At 41.0% G+C, this 27,712-nt stretch overlaps 1 protein-coding gene, 1 non-coding gene and 3 pseudogenes across 5 annotated transcripts in view; 1 reads left to right on the top strand and 4 right to left on the bottom strand.

Annotated features, from left to right (window-relative positions):
- Positions 1-1,332: 1,332 nt before the first annotated feature.
- On the bottom strand, positions 1,333-1,881 carry LOC116551996 (annotated as a pseudogene).
- A 2,948-nt stretch (positions 1,882-4,829) lies between these two features.
- The window catches only part of MOB4 (MOB family member 4, phocein), a 40,639-nt gene continuing 17,756 nt past the window's right edge, over positions 4,830-27,712 (top strand). The window contains exons 1-4 of one of the 4 annotated variants that reach the window (XM_032278771.1): positions 5,336-5,387; positions 6,339-6,375; positions 11,124-11,186; positions 25,467-25,567. In XM_032278771.1, the coding sequence (XP_032134662.1) occupies positions 11,160-11,186; positions 25,467-25,567 (128 nt within the window). In that variant the 5' untranslated portion in view covers positions 5,336-5,387; positions 6,339-6,375; positions 11,124-11,159. Of the gene's footprint in view, positions 5,388-6,338; positions 6,376-8,206; positions 8,289-11,123; positions 11,187-25,466; positions 25,568-27,712 lie in introns of those variants that run through there. The other 3 variants (XM_032278769.1, XM_032278772.1, XM_032278770.1) reach the window with 3 other exon arrangements.
- On the bottom strand, positions 12,358-12,819 carry LOC116551994 (annotated as a pseudogene).
- LOC116552061 lies at positions 16,201-16,326 on the bottom strand. The gene has a single exon (XR_004269186.1). It is a non-coding gene; the product is annotated as a U6atac minor spliceosomal RNA (small nuclear RNA).
- Positions 21,055-21,485, bottom strand: LOC116551995 (annotated as a pseudogene).

Below are 27,712 nucleotides of genomic sequence, written 5' to 3'. Positions count from 1 at the left end.
GGATCACGAGGTCAAGAGATCGAGACCATCCTGGTCAACATGGTGAACCCCCGTCTCTACTAAAAATACAAAAAATTAGCTGGGCATGGTGGCGCGTGCCTGTAATCCCAGCGACTCAGGAGGCTGGGGCAGGAGGATTGCCCGAATCCGGGAGGCGGAGGTTGCAGTGAGCGGAGATCGCGCCATTGCACTCCAGCCTGGGTAACAAGAGCAAAACTCCGTCTCAAAAAAAAAAAAAAAATTGATTTTGGCTCAATCTGTAGATTTTCCTGTTAAAAGATATAAGGAATAGATAAAATTCCCCTACCTTGTTAAAGATTAAGCCTAATTCTTTAAGACACTTAACATTTAGTTTGCAAAATGCTCTTTCACTCTAATTTAGCCTGAAGAGATGACTTGGAAAAACATCAATGGTTATTTACTTATCTAGTTTGAATGTCAGTTCAAAAAGTCTAATTTATTATAGTATTTTTAAGTCACTCATTTTTTCAATATGTACCAGGTACTGTTCTAGGAACCGGATATACAGGGATGAATAAGATGGAGGAAGCACACAGTAAATAACTAAATTAATACCATGATTTTAGATACAGATTAGTGTTATCAAGAAAATAAAGACAGACTGGGCACAGTGGCTCACACCTGTAATCCCAGCACTTTGGGAGGCTAAAGTGAGGATCACTTGAGCCTAGGAGGTCAAGGCTGTAGTGAGTGGTGATCACGCCACTACACTCCAGCCTAGGCAAAAGCAAAAGACCCTGTCTCAAGGAGTAAGAGAAAGGGTAAAGCTCAGTGTCGCAAACTTGTAATCCCAGCATTTTGAGAGGCCAAGGCAGGAAGATCTCTTGAGGCCAGGCATTTAAGACTAGACTGGGCAATAAAGTGTCTCACCTCTGCCTCCTGGGTCCTAGTTCGAATGATTCTCCTGCCTCAGCCTCCTGAGTAGCTGGGATTATAGGCATGCACTCCCACACCTGGTTAATTTTTGTATTTTAGTAGAGACGGGGGTTTCACCATGTTGGCCAGGCTGGTCTTGAAATTCTGACCTCGTGATCTGCCTGTCTTGGCCTCCGAAAGTGCTGGGATTACAGGCATGAGCCACTACACCTGGCCTAGGTTGGCTTCCATAAAGCCAAAATGGCTGCTGCAGGCCCATATTGTGTGATGTCCATTGGCAGAAAAAAGAGAGCATCTCTTTTGGTATCTTCTCAAGAACAAGTAAATCTTTCTCCAAAGTGCTTTATCACATCGTATCACATTTCTTTTCTTTGCTTTATTTTACTTTATTATTATTATTATTATTTTTTTAGGAGCACGTGCACTTTATTGAACTCGACTGTAGAAAAGTGTGTGAGGGTAAAGCGCTGATACAGGATGGGCTGAGGGCAGGGTGAGGAATGGAAGCTGGAATATGTGGGAGACAGGTCACAGGTGGAGCCCCTGGCCCGGGTGATTCCTCTGGATCTACTGATAGACTTGCAGAATCAGTATTGGGATGATGATCAGCAGAATGGTCATGATGATGCCCAAAATCAGGGCCCAGATGTTCAGGCACTTGGCGGTGGAGGCGTAGGCCTGGGCCCTGGTCAGGTCGCCAACCATCTTCCTGTCCCTTGACTTCATGGAGTAGGCGAACGCTATGAAGCCCAGGCAGCGGGAGTTCATGAAGAGGGTGTTGAACAGGGACCAGACTACGTGGTCAGGCATGGAGGTCTCGCTTCGGGTGTGGATCATGGTGGATGTCGGGGGCACAGGGTTGTGGGGCACCCCCAGCGCAGCCACCTCATGTTCCTCCTTCAGCATCTCATAGTTCGGGGGACTGTGGGTGCTGGCAGGAGTGAAGAAGGTTTGGACAGTGTGGTTCATGGTGTCTGGGGAAGAATGGCGGTGCAGGGGTTGCTGGGATGCTTCTCCTTACTTTATTATTTTTGAGACAGGATCTCATTCTGTCACGCAGACTAGAGTGCCGTGGTGCAATCATGGCTCACTGCAGCCTTGAACTCCCAGGCTCAAGCAGTCCTCCCATCTCAGCCTCCTGAGTAGCTGGGACTACAAGTGTGTGCCACCATGCCAGGCTAATTTTTGTGTTTTTTTTGTATTTTTTGTAGAGATGGATGTGTGTGGGGGGGAAATCATACTATGTTGCCTAGGCTGGTCTTGAACTCCTGGTCTCAAGCAATCTTCTCACCTCAACCTCCCAAAGTGCTGGAATTACAGGTGTGAGCCACAGAGCCTGGCCCTTTCACACTTAGGCCAATAGGAATTTATCCCTCAGCTAGACATGGGTTTACCTTTCCCTGGTCATAGAGTGAGAGATGAACACTGAGCAAGATCAGAGTCTGTATGCAAAGAGCATGTGATAGGGGCTGCTTCAATATTTAAGGCATTCACATTTATTTTCTTCGCTTTATTATTTTATTATTATTCCCCTGTACTGTAGTAATCTACATTAAGATGCTTTCCCATTAATTTCAAGGCTCTTTGAGGAAAGCTTGTCTTATATATAGTCATGTTTTTCAGCACTTAGCCCCAGTGCCTTGTACATAATATGCATTAACTCTTTTACTTGGATTTAAAGATTCCCCAAAATGAATTTCATATTGGATAATTTTTTTTAATGTGCCAATGATTTGAAGCTCATGGATAATTTGAAATTATTTATGATACTTTGGCTTTATAACATTTTCTACTACAACTTCGAGAGGTCCATATTTAATTTTATGCTTGCTTTCATACTTTATGGGGCAGAGGGAAAGAATTGCTATGTACAGTTTTCATTACACATGAAGAAACATTTATTTGATAGCTTGTTCAATGTCTTACGGTTAACCTACATTTTCTGAATCCCAGTCTAGAGTTATTCCTGTTGATGCATATTGCCTTTAAACAGATCACTCCTCCTTTACCTGAAATATGCAAGTATTTCATGTAATTGCTATTACTGATCATGCTTTTTGTTTTTCTTTTCTCTCTGGAAAAATTAACGTAGTCATAAAAATAGTCTTGTTTGGAGGTACATAATCTACAGGCTGACAGGGGAATGAAAATGTGAAGGTTATGAGCTAGAAACATTCTATCCCTAAAGCACAAGGTCCTTCCTGTGAACAAGGCCAGGGTTGACATCAGAATGCAACTTTACTGAAGTTTTCAAAAACAATGAATGAGCATTTTGTTCTGGAATGTAACGCCTACTCATTCACTTTTTTTGTTTGTTTCAGATGAGCTGAAACAGTTTAACAAATCTGGAATTAACAGAAGGTGAAGATGATCCCATAACTATAGGTGACTATCTACAGCTAAGGGAAATACCACACAAACTGGGAAATGTAAACTTAATCTGTGCAGTAAGTGAGGTGGGTTACCTATAGACCAAGAGGCTTCCCTGGAACTCTGCTATCTCACAGACCCAACCCATCTCTCTAAGGGAGGCAACATTTGGGTGTCACTTGTCCTAAGCTCTCATTGTATGTAATACAGGTTTAGCATCCATAATCTGAAAAGTCCAAAAATGCTCTCAAATCTGAAACTTTTTGAGCATTCACATGATGCCACAAGTGGAAAATTCCATACCTGACTTTCTATGACAGGTTACAGTCAAAATTTTGTTCCACGCACAAAATTATTTCAAGTTTTACAAGCAGCCGCCACCACACCTGACTATTTTTGTATTTTTAGTAGTGATGGGGTTTCACTACATTGGCCAAGCTGGTCTCAAACTCCTGACTTCAAGTGATCTGCCCACCTTGGCCTCCCAAAGTGCTGGGATTACAGGTGTGAGCCACCGCTCCTGACCTATTTAAAATATTGTATAAAATTAACTTCAGGCTATATGTGTAAGTTGTATAGAAAACTAATGCATTTCACGTTTAAACATAGGTTCCATCCCCAAGATATCTCATTATGTATACACAAATATTCTAAAATCCAAAATAATCAGAAATCTGAAACAGTGTTTTGTTCCCAAGCATTTCAGATAAGGGGTACTTAACCCATTTAAGAATTTGTGATTTGCACGTCTCTGTTGCTGGAGTCTAGGCAATTTGTAGTGAAGGACTGGGACTCATCATACTTGTACCTTAGTGCCTACCGTACAGTGGGGCTGAATGAGTATCTATTGAACGAATAAATCTTTTCATATCTAGATGCTGGTGTTGGGAGGGCAAAATTAAATGCCTATTCTTGAAGAGTTACCAGTCTATACATCTTCTAGAGAGAGCCAACTTCCTGCTGTTAAACCTTTCAGAGCCTGACAATTACTCAGCTAGAGACCCACTCAACCTCTCCCCTACTCTCAACTTCCATTTCTGGAGGCTGTTACGTGGCCCTTCCCTCAGCATTCTCAGTACACCTTCTATCTAGGGATATTTGATGTTTCCTTCTTTTGGAAATCATGCTACTGTATGAGGTTGTTACTTTTTGAACTATCTTCCCATCTGATATTCCAAGGCCTCCCTCATCCCAGATCAAAGTTTCTAAGCAGGAAAAAAAGTTTGCGAAAATGCTGTGGTTTCTTAAGAGAACACTTAAAATTTGCAACAAAGGAAATCTTACATCCTGTAAGATGTAAAACCCTCACCCTCTATCAAGGACTACTAATTTCCTCCTCCTGCTTCTGACTTGAAAAACACAAGCTAAATCTGCCTGCCTAACGCACAAAACCAGATGTCCACGCTTCATCTCACAGAATTGACATCTGCGTCTTTTATCTACGTAAACAAACTTGTCATTGAAAAAGTCCTTAGCTTTGAAGTCGCCAGATAACGGAAGTTAACACTGACACTCAAACCCCCAATCTGATTTTTAGATTGGGTCGATTTCACGCAAGTTCAGTGCAATTTCCCCAGACTGCTGGCCTGTTTCTACTGCTTCCCTAGGCGGCTTCTGGGACAGAATTATGCTTCTCTAGGTATTTGCTTGCACATGGGTTTACTGAAACGGTCGCCACTGTACGAAGTCCGTTCTTCCCGTGTAACTATCCAGAGCCCAACACCATCCAACGTGCAACGCAGCCGTGTACCCTGCCGCAGCCATCACTACCTTTCAAACCGCCCGGCGGACCTCCCAAAGACACTCGAGGCCCCCGCCTTCCGGTCCCTCTGTCGCCGCCCGACACCATCCGGCTGTTCCTCGTCCGCCTTCCCCCTCGGCCAATCCGGCTTCCCAGCAGAGAGGCTCCCGGTTCTCCCGTCGTGCCCGGCTCAGGCTGCAGCTGTTCCGTCGGCTGCCGCTCCTCCTCCCAGACGCAGAGCGCCGCTCTGCCCCGCCCCCCGCGCAGGCAGCCGTCCCTACATCCGGGTACCGACTCCAGCCGCCTAGACGCTGGCACTATGGTCATGGCGGAGGGGACGGCAGTGCTGAGGCGGAACAGGCCGGGCACCAAGGCGCAGGTACCATATCCGCACCTTTCCTGACGGGCAACTAGGTGTCGAGCAGTGCCGCGCCCGGAAGCTGGTCGCGACTGCGGGAAGGTTGGGCCGGGGCGGCAGGCGAGCGGGCTGGAGCACTGGTGCCCGGCCTGCTCTTCCGGAGCTACAGCCCCTCAGTTTGGCCGAGGCGGTGACGGCCGCCGTGAGGCCTGCGGAACTCCAACCCGGAGCTCCGACCCGTCACATATGCGTGACGGGCGGGTGGGGGCTGTAGGTGGTGTCTGCTTGCGGAGGCCCGGGGCTGCGAGCCTGTCAGCAGCAACGGCTTCTTCTCGCCTTGTCCCTGATCCCCAGGTGACTGGCATTGGAGGGGCGCGACCAGCCCGGTGGTGCCCCCGGGGCTTCCTGAAGGTCGGGGCCGCGAGGTGGGAGGGGGTGTGAACACAGCCTACCTGGACCCGGCATCCAGTTCTTGCCTGAGAAGTACCAGCCCGGCTCCTGCCATCTAGCTTGTCTAGCCGGATCCGGGTGACGATAATTACTTTATTCTCCTTGTTTCCCACCTCTCCCTGCCGCTTTCCCTGGAGCTGTTCTCTGGTCCAGCAAGTTTTCAGGTTGTGACTTGTTAGATGTCATTCCTTGCTAATATGTGTGAAGCATAAGTCAGGAAATGAACTGATTAATTTTGTCAGTTTTTTTTTGTAGAGCATTATATGTGGTAAATTGGTGCTTGATTAGGCATTGGTTCTTAGGGTTTGGAAAAGATAGCATGCCTCACAATAATAATACAATCGGCATCCAGACTTGAACTGATTAATACTTTGCTAGCCAAAATGACCTGCTATAGACTAGATGCTTTAAAATTGGAAGAGATGTGTTTAAAATGTTAAAGTGATGCAAATGAAAATTGAAATAAAACAACTGTGGAGCTATGATTGTATATCTGAGAATAGATTTTAATTTCTCATACAGAATTACGGAAAGGACACCTTTCAAAGGGGGCATACAGGTATGATTACTTCCCCAGATTCATGTTACAGATAAGGAACTGAAGCCCAAGAGAATTGACTGGATTTGCCCACAGATACATAGTCTCCTGATTCTTAATTCACTGGTGACCTTTTCCTCTTTAACAAGCTGCTTTTAGCGCTGAATTTTAGAGAAAATTTTAAAGTCTTATTGTGGAGTCACATTACTCCTACTGGCAGTTTTGTTTTCATACTTCTGGAAATTTATCCGTTACACATGCTTGCTTTTTACCTTTTCCACACTTCCAAATGCTCTCTTCTCTGATACCATTACATCTTATTCTGTGGAAACATTGTTTCTGATTACATTTTTATATTCAGAAGTAGAATTTTGTGTTCACATTCTGAGAGTCATCTCATTTATTCATAAGTTCTTAATTTTGAAAGGTTAGAAAATAAAATATTTAAACTAATATTGTAACATGCTTGCTATGTTGCTGTGGGCCACACAGAAGAAAGCTTCTTGTCTTTTTTTTTTTCCACATTGTCATGGATCAACATTGTTAGATAAAATATAACAGAAAAACGAGGATAAAAAATAAAAAGACTGCTTACAAAGCAGTTTGTCCTATCTTGTTTATACCATGAATTAATTTCCTTCAGTGAAATGGGTCTGTTCTAAAATGATATATTTAGAACTATATCTCCTTCCTTATTGGGTCAAAAGAAAAATTAAAAAAAATAACTATGATAGAGGGCTGGGTGCAGTGGCTCATGCCTGTAATCCCAGCACTTTGGGAAGCCAAGGCGGGCAGATCACCTGAGGTCAGGAGTTCAAGACTAGCCTGGTCAACATGGTGAAACCCCGTCTATACTAAAAATACAAAAAATTACCTATAATCCTAGCACTTTGGGAGGCCAAGGTGGGCGGATCATGAGGTCAGAAGGTTGAGACCATCCTGGCTAACATGGTGAAACTCCGTCTCTACTTTAAAAAAAAAAAAAAAAAAAAGCCGGGGGAGGTTGAGGCAGGAGAATTGCTTGAAGCTGGGAGGTGGAGGTTGCAGTGAGCCGAGATCACGCCACTACACTCCAGCCTGGGCGACCGAGCAAGACTTCGTCTCCAAAACAAAAGAAACCCCCAAAAATTAGCTGGGTGTGGTGGCGGACCCCTGTAATCCCAGCTACGCAGGAGGCTGAGGCACAAGAATCGCTTGAATCCGAGAGGCGGAGGTTGCAGTGAGCCGAGATCATGCCATTGTACTCCAGCCTGGGCAGCAAGAGCAAAACTTCACCTCAAAAACAAATAAGCAAGAAAACTATGATAGAGTAGGTGAAGTATCTTCCTAATAAAAAAAAAAGTTGGTTAGACTGGAATATGGGCACATAATTGGTTTTCTTTTCTTTCTTTTTTTTTTGAGACAGAGTTTTGCTCTTGTGGCCCAAGCTGGAGTACAATGATGTGATCTCTGCTCACTGCAACCTCTACCTCCTGGGGTCAAGCGATTGCCTCAGCTTCCCGAGTAGCTGAGATTACAGGTGTGTGCCACCACACCTGGCTAATTTTTTTTTTTTTTTTTTTTTTTTGGTGTTTTTAGTTGAAACGATTTCGCCATGTTAGCCAGGCTGGGCCCAAACTCCTCATCTCAAATGATCTGCCTGCCTCAGCCTCCCAAAGTGCTGGGATTACAGGCACGAGCCACCACGTCTGGCTTTCATAGTTGGTTTTCAGTAAATGCTAGTTGACTGAATTAGATGAGAATCTGTATTAAGCTGAATTTTTGGTGTCTCTCGTAGGCATCTAAAATATATCACAGTTATGATAAGACAAAACATTTTATTCTCAACATCTTTTCTGTGTATAGTCATCCTAGGTGTCTTCTGGGAATTGGCTCCAGGATAACCCCCTAACCACCAACCCAAATCAAAATCTCAGGATGCCTAAGTCTCTTATGTAAGATGGCATAGTGTTTGCATGTAACCTGTGCACATTGTGTTGTGTAGTTTAAATCAACTCTAGATTACTTATAATACCTAATACAATGCAAGTGTTCTGTAAATGGTTATTATACTGTAGTGTTTAGGGAATAATAACCAAAAAAAGGCCTGTACATGTTTGGTACGTATGCAAGTGTCTCAGACCTGACCTAGGAACATAGTACATGTCAGCAACAATGTAACGTTTTCTGGAATTTTTTTCTCCCCTGAAATGAATATTTTCAATTCCTGGTTGGTTGAATCTGCAGATGAAACCTGCAGATATGGAAAGCCAACTTCGTAACTACATGCGTTTTCTAATATTTTAAAAACAATATTCTGTAAACTTCGTTTTTTAAAAAGGAAAGAATAGACAATATTGGTAGAAACTTTTTAGTGTAGATCATATAGGAGAAATTATAAAACTGCCCTTTAATATTTAGATAATGTCTAAGAAAAGGAATCCTGGAACTATTTCCAGAAGATTGTTTTACTTCTTGATATTTTCCCTTAATAAAATTAAGTTTATTTTCATCCAGATATGGCAGCTATTGAAAAAAAGATGAAATGTTTATGACACTTAAAAAGGTATACACTCATTACCTACTCTCAGAACAAGGACATTACTAATATATTTAAATCCTCATGGAAGACATTCTTCTGTCTTCTACCCTATCATTCCTTTTATTTTCTCTATACATTTACTATATATGCATTATATCTATAAGTATGCTTTGCATTGAAACTATTATTCATTTTATATACACTGTGTTTTCTTCCAGTTTGCTTTTTTTACTCAAGGTTTTAAAGTCTTACCTTTGTGTGATTTATATGCAGGTTTATAGATTATTGATTTCCTCTTCCTCCCTCCCCACCAAGTTTTACCTCAGAGACATTTGAACACCAGCAATGTGTCAGGCATTGTGCTACCTACTGAGGATACATAGGTAAACTTAGTGAAAAATCAGTCAAATGGAAAGGTTCTTACATAGGGGAATGTCTGTTAACTGTATTATCTGTAGAGAGATTCAGAACGAGGGCAAGATGCTCTGTAAAAATATCCCCTTTAGGCCGGGCATGATGGCTCATGCTTGTAGTCCCCAAACTTTGGGAGGCTGAGGCTGGAGGATTGATTGCCACCAGGAGTTTAAGATCAACCTGGTCAACAAAGCGAGACCTTGCTCTTAAAAAAAAAAAAGAAATAAAAATATTCCCCTTAATAGAAGGATGCTTTATTTGGATGTTTACTTCTCTTTTTAAAATTTTTGTAGGTATATAGTAGGTATATATATTTATAGGTTTCATGAGATATTTTGATACAGGCATGCGATGTGTAATAATCACATCAAAGTAAATGGGGTATCCATCATCATAAGCATTTGTGTTTTTGTTGCGAAAATCCAATTAGATTATTTTAGTTATTTAAAAATGTACAATTAAATTATTTTTACTATAATCATTCTGTTGTGCTAGCAAATACTAGGTCTTGGTCTTATTCATTTATTTTTTTTGTACCCATGAGGGATGACTTTTTTTTTTTTTTTGAGATGGAATCTCGCTCTGTTGCCCAGGGTGGCGTGCAGTTGCGTGATCTTGGCTCACCACAGCTTCTGTCTCCCAAGTTCGAGTGATTCTCCTGCCTCAGCCTCCTGAGTAGCTGGAATTACAGGCGCCTGCCACCATGCCTGGCTCATTTTTGTATTTTTAATAGAGATGGGGTTTCATCTTGTTGGCCAGGCTGGTCTCAAACTCCTGACCTCAAGTGATCCTTCCACCCGGCCTCCCAAAGTGCTGGGATTACAGGTATGAGCCACCATGCCCATCATGCCTGGCCTGATGATTACTTTTTTAATGGTACTCATATTTTGATTTAGAAATTTAAAGCTCTATTTAGAATGAGAAGAATAATTTATAATTTCTTTTTAAAATAATACTTATGGGCTGGGCACGATGGCTCATGCCATAATCCCAGCACTTTGGGAGGCTGAGGCAGGCAGATCACAAGGTCAAGAGATTGAAACCATCTTGGCCAACATGGTGAAACCCTATCTCTACTAAAAATCCAAAAATTATCTGGGTGTGATGGCATGCGCCTGTAGTCCCAGCTGCTCATGAGGCTGAGGCAGAGAATTGCTTGAACCTGGAAGGCGGAGGTTGCAGTGAGCCAAGATGGCACCACTGCACTCCAGCCTGGCGACAGAGTGAGACTCTGTCTAAAAAACTTATGGAGCAGTAAGTTAGTGACTAAGACTAGCTATTCTCTTTTGGTAAAAATCTGATTGACTTTTTGTTGTCTGGAGATTTTTTTTTCATTGCAACTTTTTGAGAGAGATTTAACCATCATAAATAAAAAAGTGACAGATTTATCTCCTCAATTAAGTAATACATCAAAGGTTGATGGGAGCTATATTTGAGGAATTTGTGATTGGAAAAATATAGTTTGTAGTTCAATTAAATAAAATCTTGATATTCATTTAAAAACATTAAACAGAACCAGATGCAGTGGGTCAGGACTATAATCCCAAGAATTAGGGTGGCTAAGGTCAGAGGCTGAGGTGAGATGATTGCTTACACCCAGGAGTTTGAGGCTGTAGTGAGCTATGATTGTGCCACTGCATAGCAGCCTGCGCTACAGAGTGAGATCCTGTCTCTAAAAAAAAAGTTGAATAAAATGTATTTCCTTATTTCACTGATAATTACATTACGAAACCCTTTTCTTCCCCTCTGGTATGAGCTTTGGATCTTTATTAAGAATTGAAGTTAATCATAACAGTATTTTGTATGTGCTTTAACCATGAATTTATTTTTATAGGATTTCTATAATTGGCCTGATGAATCCTTTGATGAAATGGACAGTACACTAGCTGTTCAACAGGTAATAAAAATAGCTTCTTTTACAATTCCAATAACCTAAGCATTTTGCCTCTTTAACATAGTTAAGTATTTTTATATCTTTTAGCATAGACCAGATTCCACTGAATTAATGGAATGCATATTTAAAAGTTTAATCAACCCTCATTTTGTTTTAATATGGCATATTAAGCTGGGCACTGTGGTTGCCAGCACTTTAGGAAGCTGAGGTGGGAGGTCAGTCACTTGAGACCAGGAGTTCAAGACCAGCCTGAGCAACATAGCAAGACCCTGTTTCTACAAAAAGATAAATTAGCCAGGCAGATTGGCACACATCTGTAGTCCCAGAAGCTAGGGAGTTTGAGGCAGGAAGATCACTTGATCCCAAGTCAAGGGTCTAATGAGCTGTGATTGTGCCACTATACTTCAACCTGAGTGACAGAGTGAGATCTTGTCTCTTAAAAAAATATAAAGAAGCCAGGTGCAGTGGCTCATACCTGTAATCCTAGCATGGTGGCTTATGCCTATAATCCCAGCACTTTGGGAGGCCGAGGCGAGTGGATCGTGAGGTCAAGAGATCGAGACCATACTGGCCAACATGGTGAAACACCATCTCTACTAAAAATATAAAAATTAGCTGGGTGTGGTGATGGGCGTCTGTAGTCCCAGCTACTCGTGAGGCTGAGTCAGGAGAATCACTTGAACCTGGGAGGTGGAGTTTGCAGTGAGCTGAGATCACACCACCGCACTCCAGCCTGGGCAACAGTAAGACTCTGTCGCAAAAAAAAAGGCCTTGGTGGCTCATGCCTGTAATCCCAGCACTTTGGGAGGCTGAGGAGGGAGGGCGGATCACGAGGTCAGGAGTTTGAGACCAGCCTGACCAACATGGTGAAACCCCGTCTCCACTAAAAATACAAAAATTAGCCAGGTGTGGTGGTGTGCACCTGTAATCCCAGCTGCTCAGGAGGCTGAGGCAGGAGAATTGCTTGAACCTGGGAGGGGGAGGTTGCAGTGAGCCAAGATCATGCCACTGCATTCCAGCCTGAGCGACAGAGCAACACTCTTGTCTCCAAAAAAAATAAGTTCTATAATGAAATGAAAAAAAAAGGCATATTAAACCTAAATACATTTTAATATCTTGTTATGTACCAAATTAGGATATCAAATTAGATTTCACAATGAATTTATTATTATTATTTTTCAATTTTTTAAGTTTATTTGATGTATTTGATGATTAGTGATTAGTTCTCATCCACACTGACTGTCTATAGATTTTTGAAAGTGGTAACAGGTACATAGGTAACCAAAGTATAGAGCTTATTTGGTGAATCTTCATCCTCATTACATTTTCTGGACCACCACACACGGATTCGGTATGGGACATTCCTTATTCCTTTGGCCCAGACAGCTTTGTTGAGCCTGGTATCAATGCGCACATCTGGAGTTCCCATCACCTTCATAGCAAATTTCCGAATCTCTTTACGTGCCCAAGGGGCGCTCTTCTTGAAGCCCACTCCATAGATGCGCTTGTGAATGTTGATGGTGTATTCTCGGGTCACCACCTTGTTGATGACAGAACGGCCCTTTTTCTTCTTGCCACCCTTCTTTGCGGGAGCCATTCTGTCGGGTCCGAGGTGGAAAGCTATTATTATTATTTTTGAGATGGAGTCTCGCTCTGTTGCCCAGGCAGGAGTGTGGTGACACCATCTCAGCTTACTGCAACCTCCACCTCCCAGGTTTAAGTGATTCTCCTGCCTCAACCTCCTAGGATTACAGGTATGCACCACTATGCCCAGATAATTTTTTGTATTTTTAGTAGAGATGGGGTTTTATAAGAATGCTTTCCTTTGGGTTCTTGCCCTTGTCAAGTAGCTTTCTAAGGCCATGATTCTTAAAAGATGTGGTCTTCTGTAACATGTTTGGTTTGAAAAGCCCTTAGTAAATTCCTTTTTTTTTTTTTTTTTTTGAGACGGAGTTTTGCTGTTGTTGCCCAGGCTGGAGTGCAATGGCACGATCTCGGCTCACCGCAACCTCCGCCTCCTGGGTTCAAGCAATTCTCCGGCCTCAGCCTCCCAAGTAGCTGGGACTACAGGCATGCACCATCATGCCCAGCTAATTTATGTGTTTTTAGTAGAGACGGGGTTTCACCATGTTGACCAGGATGGTCTCGATCTCTTGACCTCATGATCCACCCGCCTCGGCCTCCCAAAGTGCTGGGATTACAGGTTTGAGCCACCGCGCCCGGCCTACCCTTAGTAAATTCTTATACATTCTTCTTCTGAATCATGTTGTATAGTGTGTTAGTTTTTTTAAAAGTTTCTTTCATAATGAATAAAATCTGGAGTTTGAGAAAAATAGTTCTCATTAATTATTAAAGATTTCATTAAGGGGCCAATAAAAATTATATAAATTGGAGTGTACTAGTATATAGGATTAGGCATTGGTTAATTTTTTTTTTTTTTTTGTATTTTTGGTAGAGACAGGGTTTCACCCTGTTGCCCACCTTGAACTCCTGGGCTCAAGGAGTTCACCCACCATGGCTTCCCAAAGTGCTGGGACTGCAAGTGTGAGTCACTGCACCAAATTTTTTTTTTTTTTTTGAGACGGAGTTGCCCAGTGGCCAGGCTGGAGTGCAGGGGCCTGATTATGGCACACTGTAACCTCAACTTCCCGGGCTCAGGTGATTCTCCTACCTCAGCCTCCCAAATAGCTGGGACTATAGACGCACACTGCCACGTCTGGCTAATTTTTTTGTGGAGATAGGATTTCACTGGTGTTGCCCTGGCTGAAGGTAACATTTTTAAAGGGAAAATATACCATCAATAGAGGCTGTTTGGCCTCATTTTGATAGCCAGATAATAAAAGTAGATAGGTATTTGGAGTTAGTTATTCGAATATCTTAGAAAACAAGAGGGACATATAGTTGAATTGTTTGAGCATTAAAAACCACCCATCTGGGTGTGGTGGCTCACACTTATAATCTCAGTACTTTGGGACGCCATGGAGGGAGGATCACTTGAGGTTGGGAGTTTGAAACCAGCCTGGACGATACAGTGAGACCCTGCCTCTGCAAAAAATAAAAACGTTCGGCTAGGTGATGTGCACCTGTTGTCCTAGCTACTCAGGAAGCTGAGGTGGGAGGATAGCTTGAGCCCAGGAGTTAGGGTTTACAGTTAGTTATGATTGTGCCACTGAACTCCAGCCTGGTGACAGAGTGAGACCCTGTCTCAAAAAAAAAAAAAAAAAAAAAAAGTGTTGTTCAGTCAGCAAATATTTATTGGGTTCTCACTATATAGCTAGCAATGAGGTAGGCCTTATGGAAGATAAAGGAATATAAACTTAGATCTAGCTCTATGCCTAGAAACTGGGTAAATTTTGAGGAAAAATGTACAGATGGGTATCTCTTTAAAAACAGGGGAAAGTGTCCTGTTACTTTGTTGAATTTGTTTATTCTCACAGGTTTTTTTGTGTGTGAAATCTTTAGGTTTTCTACATATGAGACCATGTCATTTGCAAACAGATAATTTCTTCTCCAGTCTAGATCTGTTTTCTTTTTCTTGCCTAATTGCTCTGGCTAGAACTTCCCGTACTACTTTGAATAAAAGTGGTGAAAGAGGGCATCTTTGTCTTCTTCCTGATCTTAGAGGAGAGCTTTTAATTTTTCACTGTTGAGTATGGTGTTCACTATGGCTTTTTCATATATAGTCTTTATTGAAGTCTTTTCCTTTATTTGTAGTTCGTTCAGTGCTTTTTAGATCATAAAATGGTGTTAAATTTTGTCAAATGCTTCTTCTGCGGCTATTGAGATGGTCAGGTGTTTCTTTTTCATTCATTCTGTTTTTTTTTTTTTTTTCCAAGATGGGGTTTGCCCTTTTTGCCCAGGCTGGAGTGCACTGGCTCAATCTCCACTCACTGCAACCTCCACCTCTTGGGTTCAAGTAATTCTCCTGACTCAGCCTCCTAAGTAGCTGGGATTATAGGTGTATGGTATCACACCCAGCTAATTTTGTATTTTTAGAAAAGACAGGTTTTCACTATGTTGGCCAGGCTGGTCTTGAACTTCTGACCTTGTAATCTACCTCGGCCTCCCAAGGTGCTGGGATTACAGACGTGAGCCACCATGCTTGGCCCATTCATTCTGTCTGTGTAATACATTGACTGATTGGTTCTTTTTGGATATTGAACCATCTTTGTATTCCTTGTATTCCAGGAATAAAATTCACTTGGTCATAGTGTATAATCTTTTTTGTAATCTTTTTAATGTACTACTGAGTTTGATTTGCCTGTATTTTACTGAGAATTTTGCCTCTGTGTTCATGAGGGATATTGCTTTGTAGTTTTTTTACAGTGTCTTTGTTTGGCTTCAGTGTCAGGGCAATGATGGCATTAGAATGAGTTAGAAAGTATCCTCTCCTTTTTAATTTTTTGGAAGAGTTTGAGAAGGTGGTGTTCTTTTCTTTTTTTTTTTTTTTTAAACAAAATTCACATTTTATTTAGATTGAAATAAACTATACAAAATTGATTTTCTTTACCAAAAATAACAGCAATATTTTCCATATTTTTCTAGATAAACTAGAAAAATAAACACTTATTTTTGTAGGTTTTCCAGGTTTTGCTTATAAATCAAGATGAGGCAGTGGATAAGACTCATGGAAAAAGACAGAAAAAAAAAGAGAAATCAGTTGTCAGTATCCATGGCCTCTGAGTCTGTCTTAACCATGAAACAGAAGTGTTCAAATATATACCTGCTAAAAAGCTTAGGAAGATGTAGGCTCCACAAAGGAATCTAAACAGCAACAACTAGATGTGGAAAAACGGCAGGCTCCTCTATTCAAACTTTAACTATCATGTGTTCCTTAAATTCATTTGAGAAAGACAGAATCTACACTGAAGTCCTTTTTTGGTGAGCTCAGAAGCTTTTATCTAGTAATTTCTTGTAACTGTCCAGTACAGATTTTTAACATACTTAAAACTCAGGTTAGTCAGAGGTCAACTGTGGGCTTCACTGTAACATTTTATAAAATGTATTTCTTCCTCCCAAAAAACAGTGGTTAGATGCCACGAAGTAGGTGGCAATGCCTTAACCTTATGTGTGTTGTCAGGCCCAAGGACCTCTTCCATCCTTGTCAAGGGGAGTGCTAACCTTCTCTCCTTTCATGCAACATGGGTGTTAGTTTTTCTTTAAATGTTTGGTGCACTTTACCAGTGAAGCCATTAGACCCAGGATTTTTCTTTGGTTGCTCAACATTGGGAATATAATTCCCAATGAATTGTACACAAAAATGGGTAAAGTGCCTGTTCTTTATTGAATGGTCTTAGCAGCCTTGTTGAAATCATTTGGCTGTGTATGTGAGACTTTATTTCTGGGTTCTTTATTTAATTCTGTTTGTTTGTATGCCTATCTTTATGCCAATACAGTTTTGATTACTGTAGCTTTGCAGTAAGTTTTGAACTCTAGAAGTTTGAATCCTCCAACTTCATTTCTTATTTTATTTTTCTTAATAGAAACAGTGTCTTGCTATGTTGCCCATGTTGGTCTTGGTCTTAAACTCCTGAGCTCAGGTGATCCTCTTGCCTTGGCTGGGATTGTGGGCATGAGCCACCATGCTCTGACCAAATTTATTCTTTTTGTTTGTTTGTTTGAGACAGAATCTCGCTCTGTCACCCAGGCTGGGGTGCAGTGGTGCGATCTAAGCTTACTGCAACCTCCACCTCCCAGGTTCAAGCAATTCTCCTGCCTCAGCCTCTCAAGTAACTGGGACTGCACGTGCCCACCACCACACCTAGCTAATTTTTATATTTTTAGAGAGACGAGATTTCACCATGTTAGCCAGGACGATCTCTATCTCCTGACCTCGTGATCCGCCTGCCTTGGTCTCCCAAAGTGCTGGGATTATAGGCATGAGCCACTGTACCTGGCCTGTTCTTTATTTTCAAAATTAAAAAAAAATTATTCGGAAACCATTGCAATTCCTTATAAATTTGAGGATCACTCTTTCCATTTCTGCAAAAAAAAAAAAAAAAGGGGGAGTGTTGATTGGAATTTAAATAGAGGTTGCCTCGTATCTCTAGATTGCTTTAGGTAGCATTGACATCTTAACGATGTGAAGCCTTCTTACTCATGTACACAAGATATCTTTCTACTTATTTAGTTCTTTAATTACTTGCAGCAATGTTTTGTAGTTTTCAGTCTGCAAAAAATTTTATCTCCTTATTTAAATCTATTCCTAGGTATTTAAAAGTTTTTACGTGCTATTGTAAGTGGAATTGCTTTCTTTATTCCATTTTAGATTATTTCTTACAGGTATATAGAAACAAAACCAATTTTTTTTTAATTGCATTTTAGGTTTTGGGGTATATGTGAAGAACATGCAAGATTGTTGCATAGGTACACTCATGGACAAAACTGATATTTATGTATTGATTGTGTATTCTACCACTTTGCTGAACCATTTTTCAGCTGTAGTAGCGTTCTTGTGGATTCCTTGGAATTTTCTATATATAGGATCGTGTCATTTGTGGATAGAGTTTTCGTTCTTCCTTTCCGAATGAGATATCTTTTATTCCTTTTTCTTGTCTAGTTGCTCTGGCTAGAACTTTAGTACAGTATTAAATATTGGTGGTGAAAGTGGACACCCTTGTCTCATTTGGGTTTTAATGGAAAGGCTTTTAGTTTTTCACCATTGAGTATGAGGATAGCTGTGAGTTTCTCATGAGTGCTTTTAATTGTCTTGAGGAAATTTCCTTTTATGCTTAGTTTTCTGAGTGGTTTTATTATGAAAAGTTGTTAGATTTTGTCAAACATATTTTTTGCATTGATATGATTATGTGCTTTTTTCCCTTTGTGTGTGTATATGTGTGTGTGTGTGTGTGTGTGTGTGTGTATATGTGTGTGTGTGTGTGTGTGTGTGTATATATATATATATTTATTTATTTTTTTAAGATGGGGTTTCACCATGATGGCCAGGCTAGTCTTGAACTCCTGACCTCAGGTGATCCACCCACCTTGGCCTCCCAAAGTGCTAGGATTACAGGCGTGAGCCATAGCGCCTGGCCTTCCCTTTATATATTAATGTAGTATGTTGCATTGTTGCTGTTTTTTTTTTAAAATGTTGAACCACCTTTGCATTCCAGCTTTCTTTTGATTTGTATTTGTATGATATTTCTTTTTCTATCCTTTTGACCTACCTATATAATTATGTTTGAAGTAAGTTTCTTGTAGACAACATATGGTTGGGTCATACTTCTTAGTTCATTTTGACAGACTTTCTCTTTTAATTGGTGTATTCAGACGATTTAACATTGATGTAATCACTAAATATTATTATTTAGATCTACCATTTTATTACTTTTTAGTTTGTTCCCTCTGGGCTTTTTCTTTGTTCCCATTTCCCCTTTCCTGTCTTTTTCAGGGTTATTTGAACATTTTTAGTATTATGTTTTAATTAGTTCTAATTTTGACTTATTTGTATACTTTTTTGTGGTTGCTATAGAGATTACTAAATGAGTGCTCTATGCAGTTTGCTTAGAATCAATATTTTACCACTTGAATTGAAATGTAGAAACTTTACCATCATATGTACCCCTTTTCCTTCCCTTTATTCTATAGTTGTTATACATTACATCAATATACATTGAAAACCCCATTGTTAATCTTTTTGCTTTTACCTGTCAAACATATTTTAAAGAAGTCATGAGAAGAATGGTCTATTTATACCCAGAAATTTTACAAGATCTCTTGCTCCTGATGTTCCCAATTTTTTTGTGTGTGTGTATTATTTTGTCTTTCTGTATGTCGTTTTTTCTTTTTTTTTTTTTTTTTGGGACGGAGTTTCACTTTTGTTACCCAGGCTGGAGTGCAGTGGCGCGATCTCGGCTCACCGCAACCTCCGCCTCCTGGGTTCAGGCAATTCTCCTGCCTCAGCCTCCTGAGTAGCTGGGACTACAGGCACGCGCCACCATACCCAGCTAATTTTTTGTAGTTTTAGTAGAGACGGGGTTTCACCATGTTGACCAGGATGGTCTCGATCTCTTGACCTCGTGATCCACCCACCTCGGCCTCCCAAAGTGCTGGGATTACAGGCTTGAGCCACCGCGCCCGGCAGCAGTTCTTTTTTTTATTTTTATTTTTTTGAGACAGGGTCTCACTCCGTCACTCAGACTGGAGTGCAGTGTCACAATCTCGGCTCACAGAGTTCAAGCAACTCTGTTTCAGCCCCCTGAGTTCAAGCAGTTCTCCTGTCTCAGCCTCCTGAGTAGCTGGGATTACAGGCATGGGCCACCACCCCTGGCTAATTTTGTATTTTTAGTAGAGACAGGTTTTCACCATGTTGACCAGGCTGGTCTTGAACTCTTGACTTCAAGTGATCTGCCCGCCTCAGCCTCAAAAAGTGCTGGGATTACAGGTGTGAGCCACCACGCCTGGCTGATCGTCATTTCTAAATAATATTTTTGTTGGATATAGAATTCTGGCTTGACAACTCTTTTATTTCAGCACATTTTTATTTTTTATTTATTTTTTTTTTGAGACAGAGTCTTGCTTTGTCACCCAGGGTGGAGTGCAGTGGCACGATCTCAGCTCACTTCAACCTCTGCCTCTTGGGTTCGAGTGATTCTCCTGTCTCAGCCTTCTCAGTAGCTGGGACTACAGGTGCATACCACCATGGCTGGCTCATTTTTCTATTTTTAGTAGAAACTGGGTTTTACCATATTGGCCAGGCTGGTCTTGAACTCCTGACCTCAAGTGATCCACCTGCCTCGGCCTCCCAAAATGCTGGGATTACAGACATGAGCCACTGCGCTCAGCCTTATTTTTAATTTTTTTGAAACAGGGTCTCATTCTGTCACCAGGCTGAAGTGTAGTGGTATGATTATAGTTCACTGCAGCCTTGAACTCTTGGACTTAAGAGATCCTTCCACCTCAGCTTTCCGAGTAGCTGTGACTACAATGACTACAAGAGCATACCACCCCTGGCTGATATTTTTTTTTTTTTTTTTTTTTTGTAGAGACATGGTCTCACTATGTTTTCTAGGCTGGTCTTGAACTCTTGACCTCAAGTAGCCCTCCTGCCTCAGCCTCTTAAGTCTTTCAGCACTTTAAGAATGTTGTGCCATTTTGCTTCCATGGTTTCTAATGAGAAAGAAACTGTCATTCATATTTTTCTGGCTTCTTTAGTGTTTTTTTTTTTTTTTTTTGACAAGGTCTCGTTCTGTCATCCAGGCTGGAGTATAGTAGCATGATCCTGGCTCACTGCAGCTTGGACCTCTCAGGCTCACGCCATCCTTCCACCTCAGCCTCTTAAGTATCTGGGACTACAGGCATGCACCACCATTCCTGACTAATTTTGTAGAGATGGGATCTTACTATGTTGCCCAAGCTGGTGTCTAACTCCTGGGCTTGAGTGATCCTCCTGCTTTGGTCTTCCAAAGTGCTGAGATTACAGGCCTGAGCTACCATACCTGGCCTTATCTTTGAGTTTCAGCCATTTGATTATGATGTGCCTGGATGTAGATTTCTTTGGGTTTATTTTGTTTGATGTCTACCCAGCTCTTTTAAATTGTGGCAATATATATGAGATATAAAATTTATCATTTTTGCTGTTTTAAAGTGGCATTAAGTACATTCCCATTGTGCAACCATCACCATCATCCATGTCCAGAACATTTTCATCTTCCCCGACTGAAATTCTGTACGTATTAAACAATAACCAGTAACTCCCTATTCCTCTTTTTTCTCAGCCTACTCAGCTCCTTGAATTTGCAAGCTTATACGTTTTTACAAACGTGGACAATTCTCAGCATTAATTCTTTTTTTTTCCTATTTTTAAAAAATTAACCAGACACGTATAAAGCCAAGCATTATTTATTTTTTTGTTTATTTATTTATTTTTTGGTGGGTATGCAATTGCTTTTATAAACACAGGTTAGGTAGGTTGGAATAAGGAAGTCCTAGTTCATCATGCTGGAGCTTGTCCTCGCTGCTACAGACTGTTGAAGTGAGCCTCCTTCAAGATCTGGTTGATGTGGGAATAAAGATCTTGGCATAGTACATACCCCTGGTGCAAGAACTGGGGAATGTTTGTATTGGGTTCAGTAACAATCTGGTTTAAGTTGCCTTCTGGTCCATTTGCTTTCTCTGGGATATTAGTGTAGCTGCTGCTCCTTTCCTTATCACTGCATGAAAACTCTGTATCTCGAGAATCCTGAAAGACAGGGCTTCTTTTACTCCTTTTGGGCTGGGGGGAATGAAGGTTGCCCTCTTTATTGCCATTTCTTCTTTTCTGTACAGGGGAGCCTCCCATAGTCTTGCCCTCGGAACCATAGAAACCACCGTTATTTCTTTTTCTTTTTTTTTTTTTTTTGAGACGGAGTTTTGCCCTCGTTACCCAGGCTGGAGTGCAATGGCACGATCTCGGCTCACCGCAGCCTCCGCCTCCTGGGTTCAGGCAATTCTCCTGCCTCAGCCTCCTGAGTAGCTGGGATTACAGGCACGCGCCACCATGCCCAGCTAATTTTTGTATTTTTAGTAGTGACGGGGTTTCACCATGTTGACCAGGATGGTCTCGATCTCTTGACCTCGTGATCCACCCGCCTTGGCCTCCCAAAGTGCTGGGATTACAGGCGTGAGCCATCGCGCCGGGCCCATTATTTCTTTAAGTACTTTTTTTTTTTTTGAGACAGTCTTGCTCTGTCGCCCAGGCTGGAGTGCAGTGGCGCGATCTTGGCTCACTGCCACCTCTGTCTCCTGGGTTCAAGTGGTTCTCCTGCCTCAGACTCCTGAGTAGCTGGGACTACAGGCATGTGCCACCATGCCTGGCTAAGTTTTGTATTTTTAGTAAGACAGGGTTTCACTTGTATACTTATATTATACTTAGATAAGTATACTTACATACTTATACTATATTTATATATACTTATACTATACTTATATAAGGGTGTATATATATATATATATATATATATATGCGCGCACACATATGCTCATATATAAAAGTATATACGTAAGTGTATCTAAGTATAGTGTGTATAAGTATACATATGTATGTGTAAGTATAGTATAAGTATATACTATATATAATTGTATAGGTAAAGTCAGTTATTAAATATATGGTTAAATAATTAAAATTGGGCTGGGCCCAGTGGTTCATACCTGTAATCCTAGCACTTTGGGAGGCTGAGGCGGGAGGATTGCTTGAGCCCAGGAGTTCAAGACTAGCCTAGGTGGTCTTGAATTAGCTTAGGCGGTCTCGATTTAGCCAGGTGTTGTGGTGCAAGCCTTTAGTCTCAGCTACTTGGGAGGCTGAGGCAGGAGAATTGCTTGAACCCAGGCGGCAGAGGTTACAGTGAGCTGAGATCACACTACTACACTCCAGCCTGGGTGACAGAACGAAACTCTGTCTAAAAAAAAAAAAAAAAAGTCTCTGTGTTCAGGGACTCACTGTATGGAGACACATGAAAATAAGTGCTAGTAAGCGGTGCTGTGAAGTGTGAAATAAATGCTGTTAAGAGTTCTAGCCGGGCGCGGTGGCTCAAGCCTGTAATCCCAGCACTTTGGGAGGCCGAGGCGGGTGGATCACGAGGTCAAGAGATCGAGACCATCCTGGTCAACATGGTGAAACCCCGTCTCTATTAAAAATACAAAAAATTAGCTGGGCATGGTGGCACGTGCCTGTAATCCCAGCTACTCAGGAGGCTGAGGCAGGAGAATTGCCTGAACCCAGGAGGCGGAGGCTGCGGTGAGCCGAGATCGCGCCATTGCACTCCAGCCTGGGTAACATGAGTGAAACTCTGTCTCAAAAAAAAAAAAAAAAAAAAAAAAAAAAAAAAGAGTTCTAGCCATAGAACGTTGGGTGCAGTGGTTCACGCCTGTAATCCCAGCACTTTGGGAGGCCATGGCAGGCGGATCACTTGAGGTCAGGGTTTCAAGACCAGCCTGACCAACATGGTGAAACTGTGTCTCTACTAAAAATATAAAAATTAGCTGGGCATGATGATGCATGCCTGTAGTCCTAGCCATTCGGAAGGCTAGGTGGTAGGATCGCTTGAACCTGGAAGGTGGAGGTTGTAGTGAGCTGAGATTGCACTACTACACTCCAGCCTGGGCAACAGAGCGAGACTCTGTCTCAAAAACAACAAAAAAGTTCTGTCCATAGAAGGTATAGTGGGAACAGGAAATACAAAAATGAATAGGCAGATTGCTAGTTTAGATTATACAAATTACAAATGTGGCAGGAAATTGGATAGAGTTCTGTGAGGACTAGAATAATCAGGGAATGCTAGAGTGTATTGGGAGAGAACGGGAGATTTGGACAGAATTGTGGAATTTAAGGTGGCCTGTGGAGAAGTTATACAATTTAGTCGTATCTCCTCAAGAAGAGGGAATCAAAACTTTGAAACATTAGGATGAGATAAAAATGTCAGAGAGAGTGGTTTAAACAGTAATTTAAGAGTCATTAAAAAGTGTTTGAGGCTGGTGCGTTGTGGCTCACACCTGTAATCCCAGAACTTTGGGAGGCAAGGCAGGTGGATCAGCTGAGGTCAGCCTTACCAACATGGCGAAACCCTGTCTCTACAAAAAAATACAAAAATTAGTGGGTGTGGTGGCGGATGCCTATAGTTACATCTACTCAGGAGGCTGAGGCAGAAGAATCGCTTAAACCAGGAGGCGGAGGTTGCAGTGAGCCAAGGCTGCGCCATTGCACTTCAGCTTGGGCAATAAGAGCGAAACTCCGTCTCAAAAAAAAGTGTTTGATCCCTTTCCCTGTCATCGTGGTGTGTGTATGTGACTGTTTTTTGCCATGTCTTTCCACAAGACTTTTAGAATAAAGTGATTCCCCACCAAGAAGCAAAAGGAAAATCATCCCATTTCCCAATGGATTCAGATGAAAACTGAATAATAAAATCAGGTACAACTCTAAGAGGAGACATTGGAAAAGAATCAAGCTGGGTCTAGAAGGAATTGTACGTGATATGGCACACATATTTAATATTATATCAAGGTCACTATCATGTCATCATATAGTTGGACGTGTTGTCTTGGAACAATGGTTTCATTTTGGTTTCTACGCTCTGCAGTAGGCTGGTCCAGTATTAAATATGTGAGACCTTTTGTTTGGGGAAAAAAAAGTTTTTGAGTAAGCTACTGATAAGAAAGATTATCTGAAGTAGGCAAAATTGATTAGCTCAAGAAAGCCTTATGGTTAGTAAGTTTTTGTAATCATGCCTTTTAATCTACTCTAACCTATTCGGGGATTAGAATGTCAAAATCAAAAGCATCAAACAGATCTGAAATTTAAATTTTTATGTTACTACATTTTAAAAATTCAAAGTGACCCTCCGTTGCCTACTTTTTTTTAAACTTAGTTTTTTCTGTTAGTCATTTAAAACAACTTTTATTGGATCTAATGAAGATACCATACAAATCCCCATACTGTTAAAGTGATTATATTCACAGTTGCACAGTCATACCAGTCTTATTTTAGAACATCTTTATCCCTCCTAAAAGGAAACCTCGTCCCCGTTAGCAGCCATCTTCATTCTCCTCTGCCTTCCTCTCTGCCCTCAAGCCCTGTGCCAGTACAAATCTATTTTCTGCCTCAATAGATTTCCTTGTTCTAGACACTTCATGTAAATGGAATCACAATATTTAAATTTTTATGTAACTACATTTTAAAAATTGAGAGTGACCCTCCCTTGCCTTCTTTTTTTTAAACTTAGTTTTTTTCTGTTAGTCATTTAAAACAACTTTTATTGGATCTAATGAACATACCATACAAATTCTCACATTATATGTGTAAATATGACCTAGTTATATTTACATTGCCCATGGTGAAACCCTGTCTCTGCAAAATATAGAAAAGTTAGCTGGGTGTCATGGCATGTGCCTGTAGTCCCAGCTCCTCGGGAGGCTGAGGTGGGAGGATTGCTTGAGCCCAGGAGGCAGATATTACAGTGAGCTGTGATTGTGCCACTGTACTCAAGCCTTGGTGACACAGTGAGACTGTTTCAAAAAAAAAAAAAAAGAAATTATGGTTTGCAATTTTGATCTCAGTTCCAGTCCTGATAAATACAATATCTACATTTATGTAGTAGATTCTATTCAAATGAAGTTGAAGGATAAGTAAGTAAGGGTATCCTTACTTACTTTTCTGAGTTACTGATTTTGATTCTATACCTGGTTTCCTATTTAGTGTATAACACAAGTTGAACCACAAGAACAGTTATGTATTCAAAAATTATATGTACTTAACATAAGATTTACCAGGTGGTATAATTTAATTAACCGTAAGAACTTCTTTGTTTTTAGTATATTCAACAGAATATAAGAGCCGATTGCTCCAATATTGACAAAATTCTTGAACCACCTGAAGGCCAAGATGAAGGTGTATGGAAGTATGAACATTTAAGGTAGGTCCTCATGCTATATTAAAATACTAATAGTGCCCCTCATAAAACTACCTTTCATATTAATGATAATTATGAATCATAAAATTTACCATGTAACTGCAGACTAAGAAGCCAAATTTTAAAGGTTTGGCATTTTCAGTGTTACAGTGTTCTCAACTTTGTTCACTGGTTGTTTCCTGATCAAACTATGCTGCAGAGTCACTCATTTTGAAAGGTGGTTTCAGAGCTGGTAACTTGGACCTTCCTCTGCACCTTTTTATCTTTTTATTTTTATTTTTATTTTTTATTTTTGAGATGGGGTCTCATTCTATTGCCCATGTTGGAGTGCAGTGATACAATCACTTCGCTGTGCCTCTACCTCCTGGGCTCAAGCAATCTTTCCACTTCAGCTTCCAGAGTAGTTGGTACTATAGGTGTGTGGCCAGTATACCCCACTAATTTTTAAATTTTTTGTAGGGACAGGATCTCATTATGTTGCCCAGGCTAGTCTCAAAACTCCTGGCTTCAACTAGTCTCCCTATCTTGTCCTCCCAAAGTGTTGAGCCACCCTTTCTACATTTATTGATTTGGGCCTTTTTATCCCCACCTTTTTTTTTTTCTTTGGTTGTATCTCTTAACCACTAATACAGCATTTCCTTTCCCTCCTTTTTTTTTTTTGGAGATGGAGTTTCACTCCTGTTGCCCAGCCTGGAGTGCAATCGCGTGATCATGGCTCACTGCAACCTCCGCCTCCTGGGTTTTAAGTGATTTTCCTGCCTCAGTCTCCAGAATAGGCAGGATTACAGGTGTGCGCCACCATGCCCAGTTACTTTTTGTGTTTTTAGTAGAGATGGAATTTTTTTATGTTGGTCAGGCTGGTCTTGAACTCCCACGCATAGGTGGTTTGCCCACCTCGGCCTCCCAAAGTGCTGGGATTACAGGTGTGAGCCACCTCCTGGCCCATTTCCCCATTTATTTGTAACTTCTGTTGTCTTTTGTCTTTTTTTTTTTTTTCTCTTTGTTTTTGTAGAGATGGAGCCTCACTTTGTTTCCCAGGCTGGTCCTGAAATCCTGGGCTCAAGTGATCCTCCCATCTTGGCCTGCCAAGGCGCAGGGATTATGTAGACATGAGCCACTGTACCTGACCACTTTATGTTTTTGTAGAGGATTACCTCTAGTTCCTAGTCTATGTTTGGTATCTGTTAAGTTACCTGTAAATTATTGCAAACTTCCAGTCATCTCTTTGGTAAATAGAGATTAATTATAATCCTGAAGTAAGGAGTTTTGGTGCTTTTTATAATACCCTTTGAATGAAAAAATTGGTAACTAGTGGCCAGGTGGAGATAACTTTAGAAGCAGATATATCTGAAGTTACTAGGTGTTTCTTGAAGTTATAAAATTTCCAGTGCAAGTGGGAGCTGGGACGAGTTGACAGATAATAAATACAGAGAATGCAGTATGTATTCATTGGAGTTTATTATTTGTAAGTTGATTTTCAGGTAAATAGAGTAGAAATATGACTTTTCCTCAATAAATTAGAACGTATTTCCTGTGTTGTGTGTCCCAATTTGTAGACAAGGAAGGTACTTTAAAAAAATATTTACTTTTTTTGGAAGGCCGAGGCAGGTGGATCACGAGGTCAAGAGATCAAGACCATCCTCGTCAATATGGTGAAACCCCATCTCCACTAAAAATACAAAAAATTAGCTGGGCATGGTGGCGCATGCCTGTAATCCCAGCTACTCAGGAGGCTGAGGGAGGATAATTGCCTGAACCCAGGAGGCAGAGGTTGCGGTGAGCCGAGATCGTGCCATTGCACTCCAGCCTGGATAACAAGAGTGAGACTCCGTCTCAAAAAAAAAAAAAAAAAAATTTACTTTTTGTTGCTGCATACTTCTTTAGATATGGCTAAGACATAATGTCATGTCACAACAATTCGGCAGTTTCAGGATGCTAATACTTCTTTGTACACTTTACCAGTTTTTAGCCAATTTACTTGACTATTTTCTAACTTTTTTATATATCTAAATGCACAATAATTGAAATTACGAGTCTGTAGATATTTTTCCATTTTTACAATCCAAGTAGAGAGCACTTTAGTATGTCTTTTGCTTTATTTATCAGCCTTGAAAATAACTGCTTTCTTTTTTTTTTTTTTTTTTTTTT

This window comes from Sapajus apella, unplaced genomic scaffold (assembly GCF_009761245.1).
Source record: "Sapajus apella isolate SASKATOON/1434 unplaced genomic scaffold, GSC_monkey_1.0 scaffold10, whole genome shotgun sequence".
NCBI classification, from domain to species: Eukaryota; Metazoa; Chordata; class Mammalia; order Primates; family Cebidae; genus Sapajus; species Sapajus apella.
The sequence above is the reverse complement of the archived record's forward strand: the minus strand, read 5'-3'. Positions and strand labels throughout refer to the sequence as shown.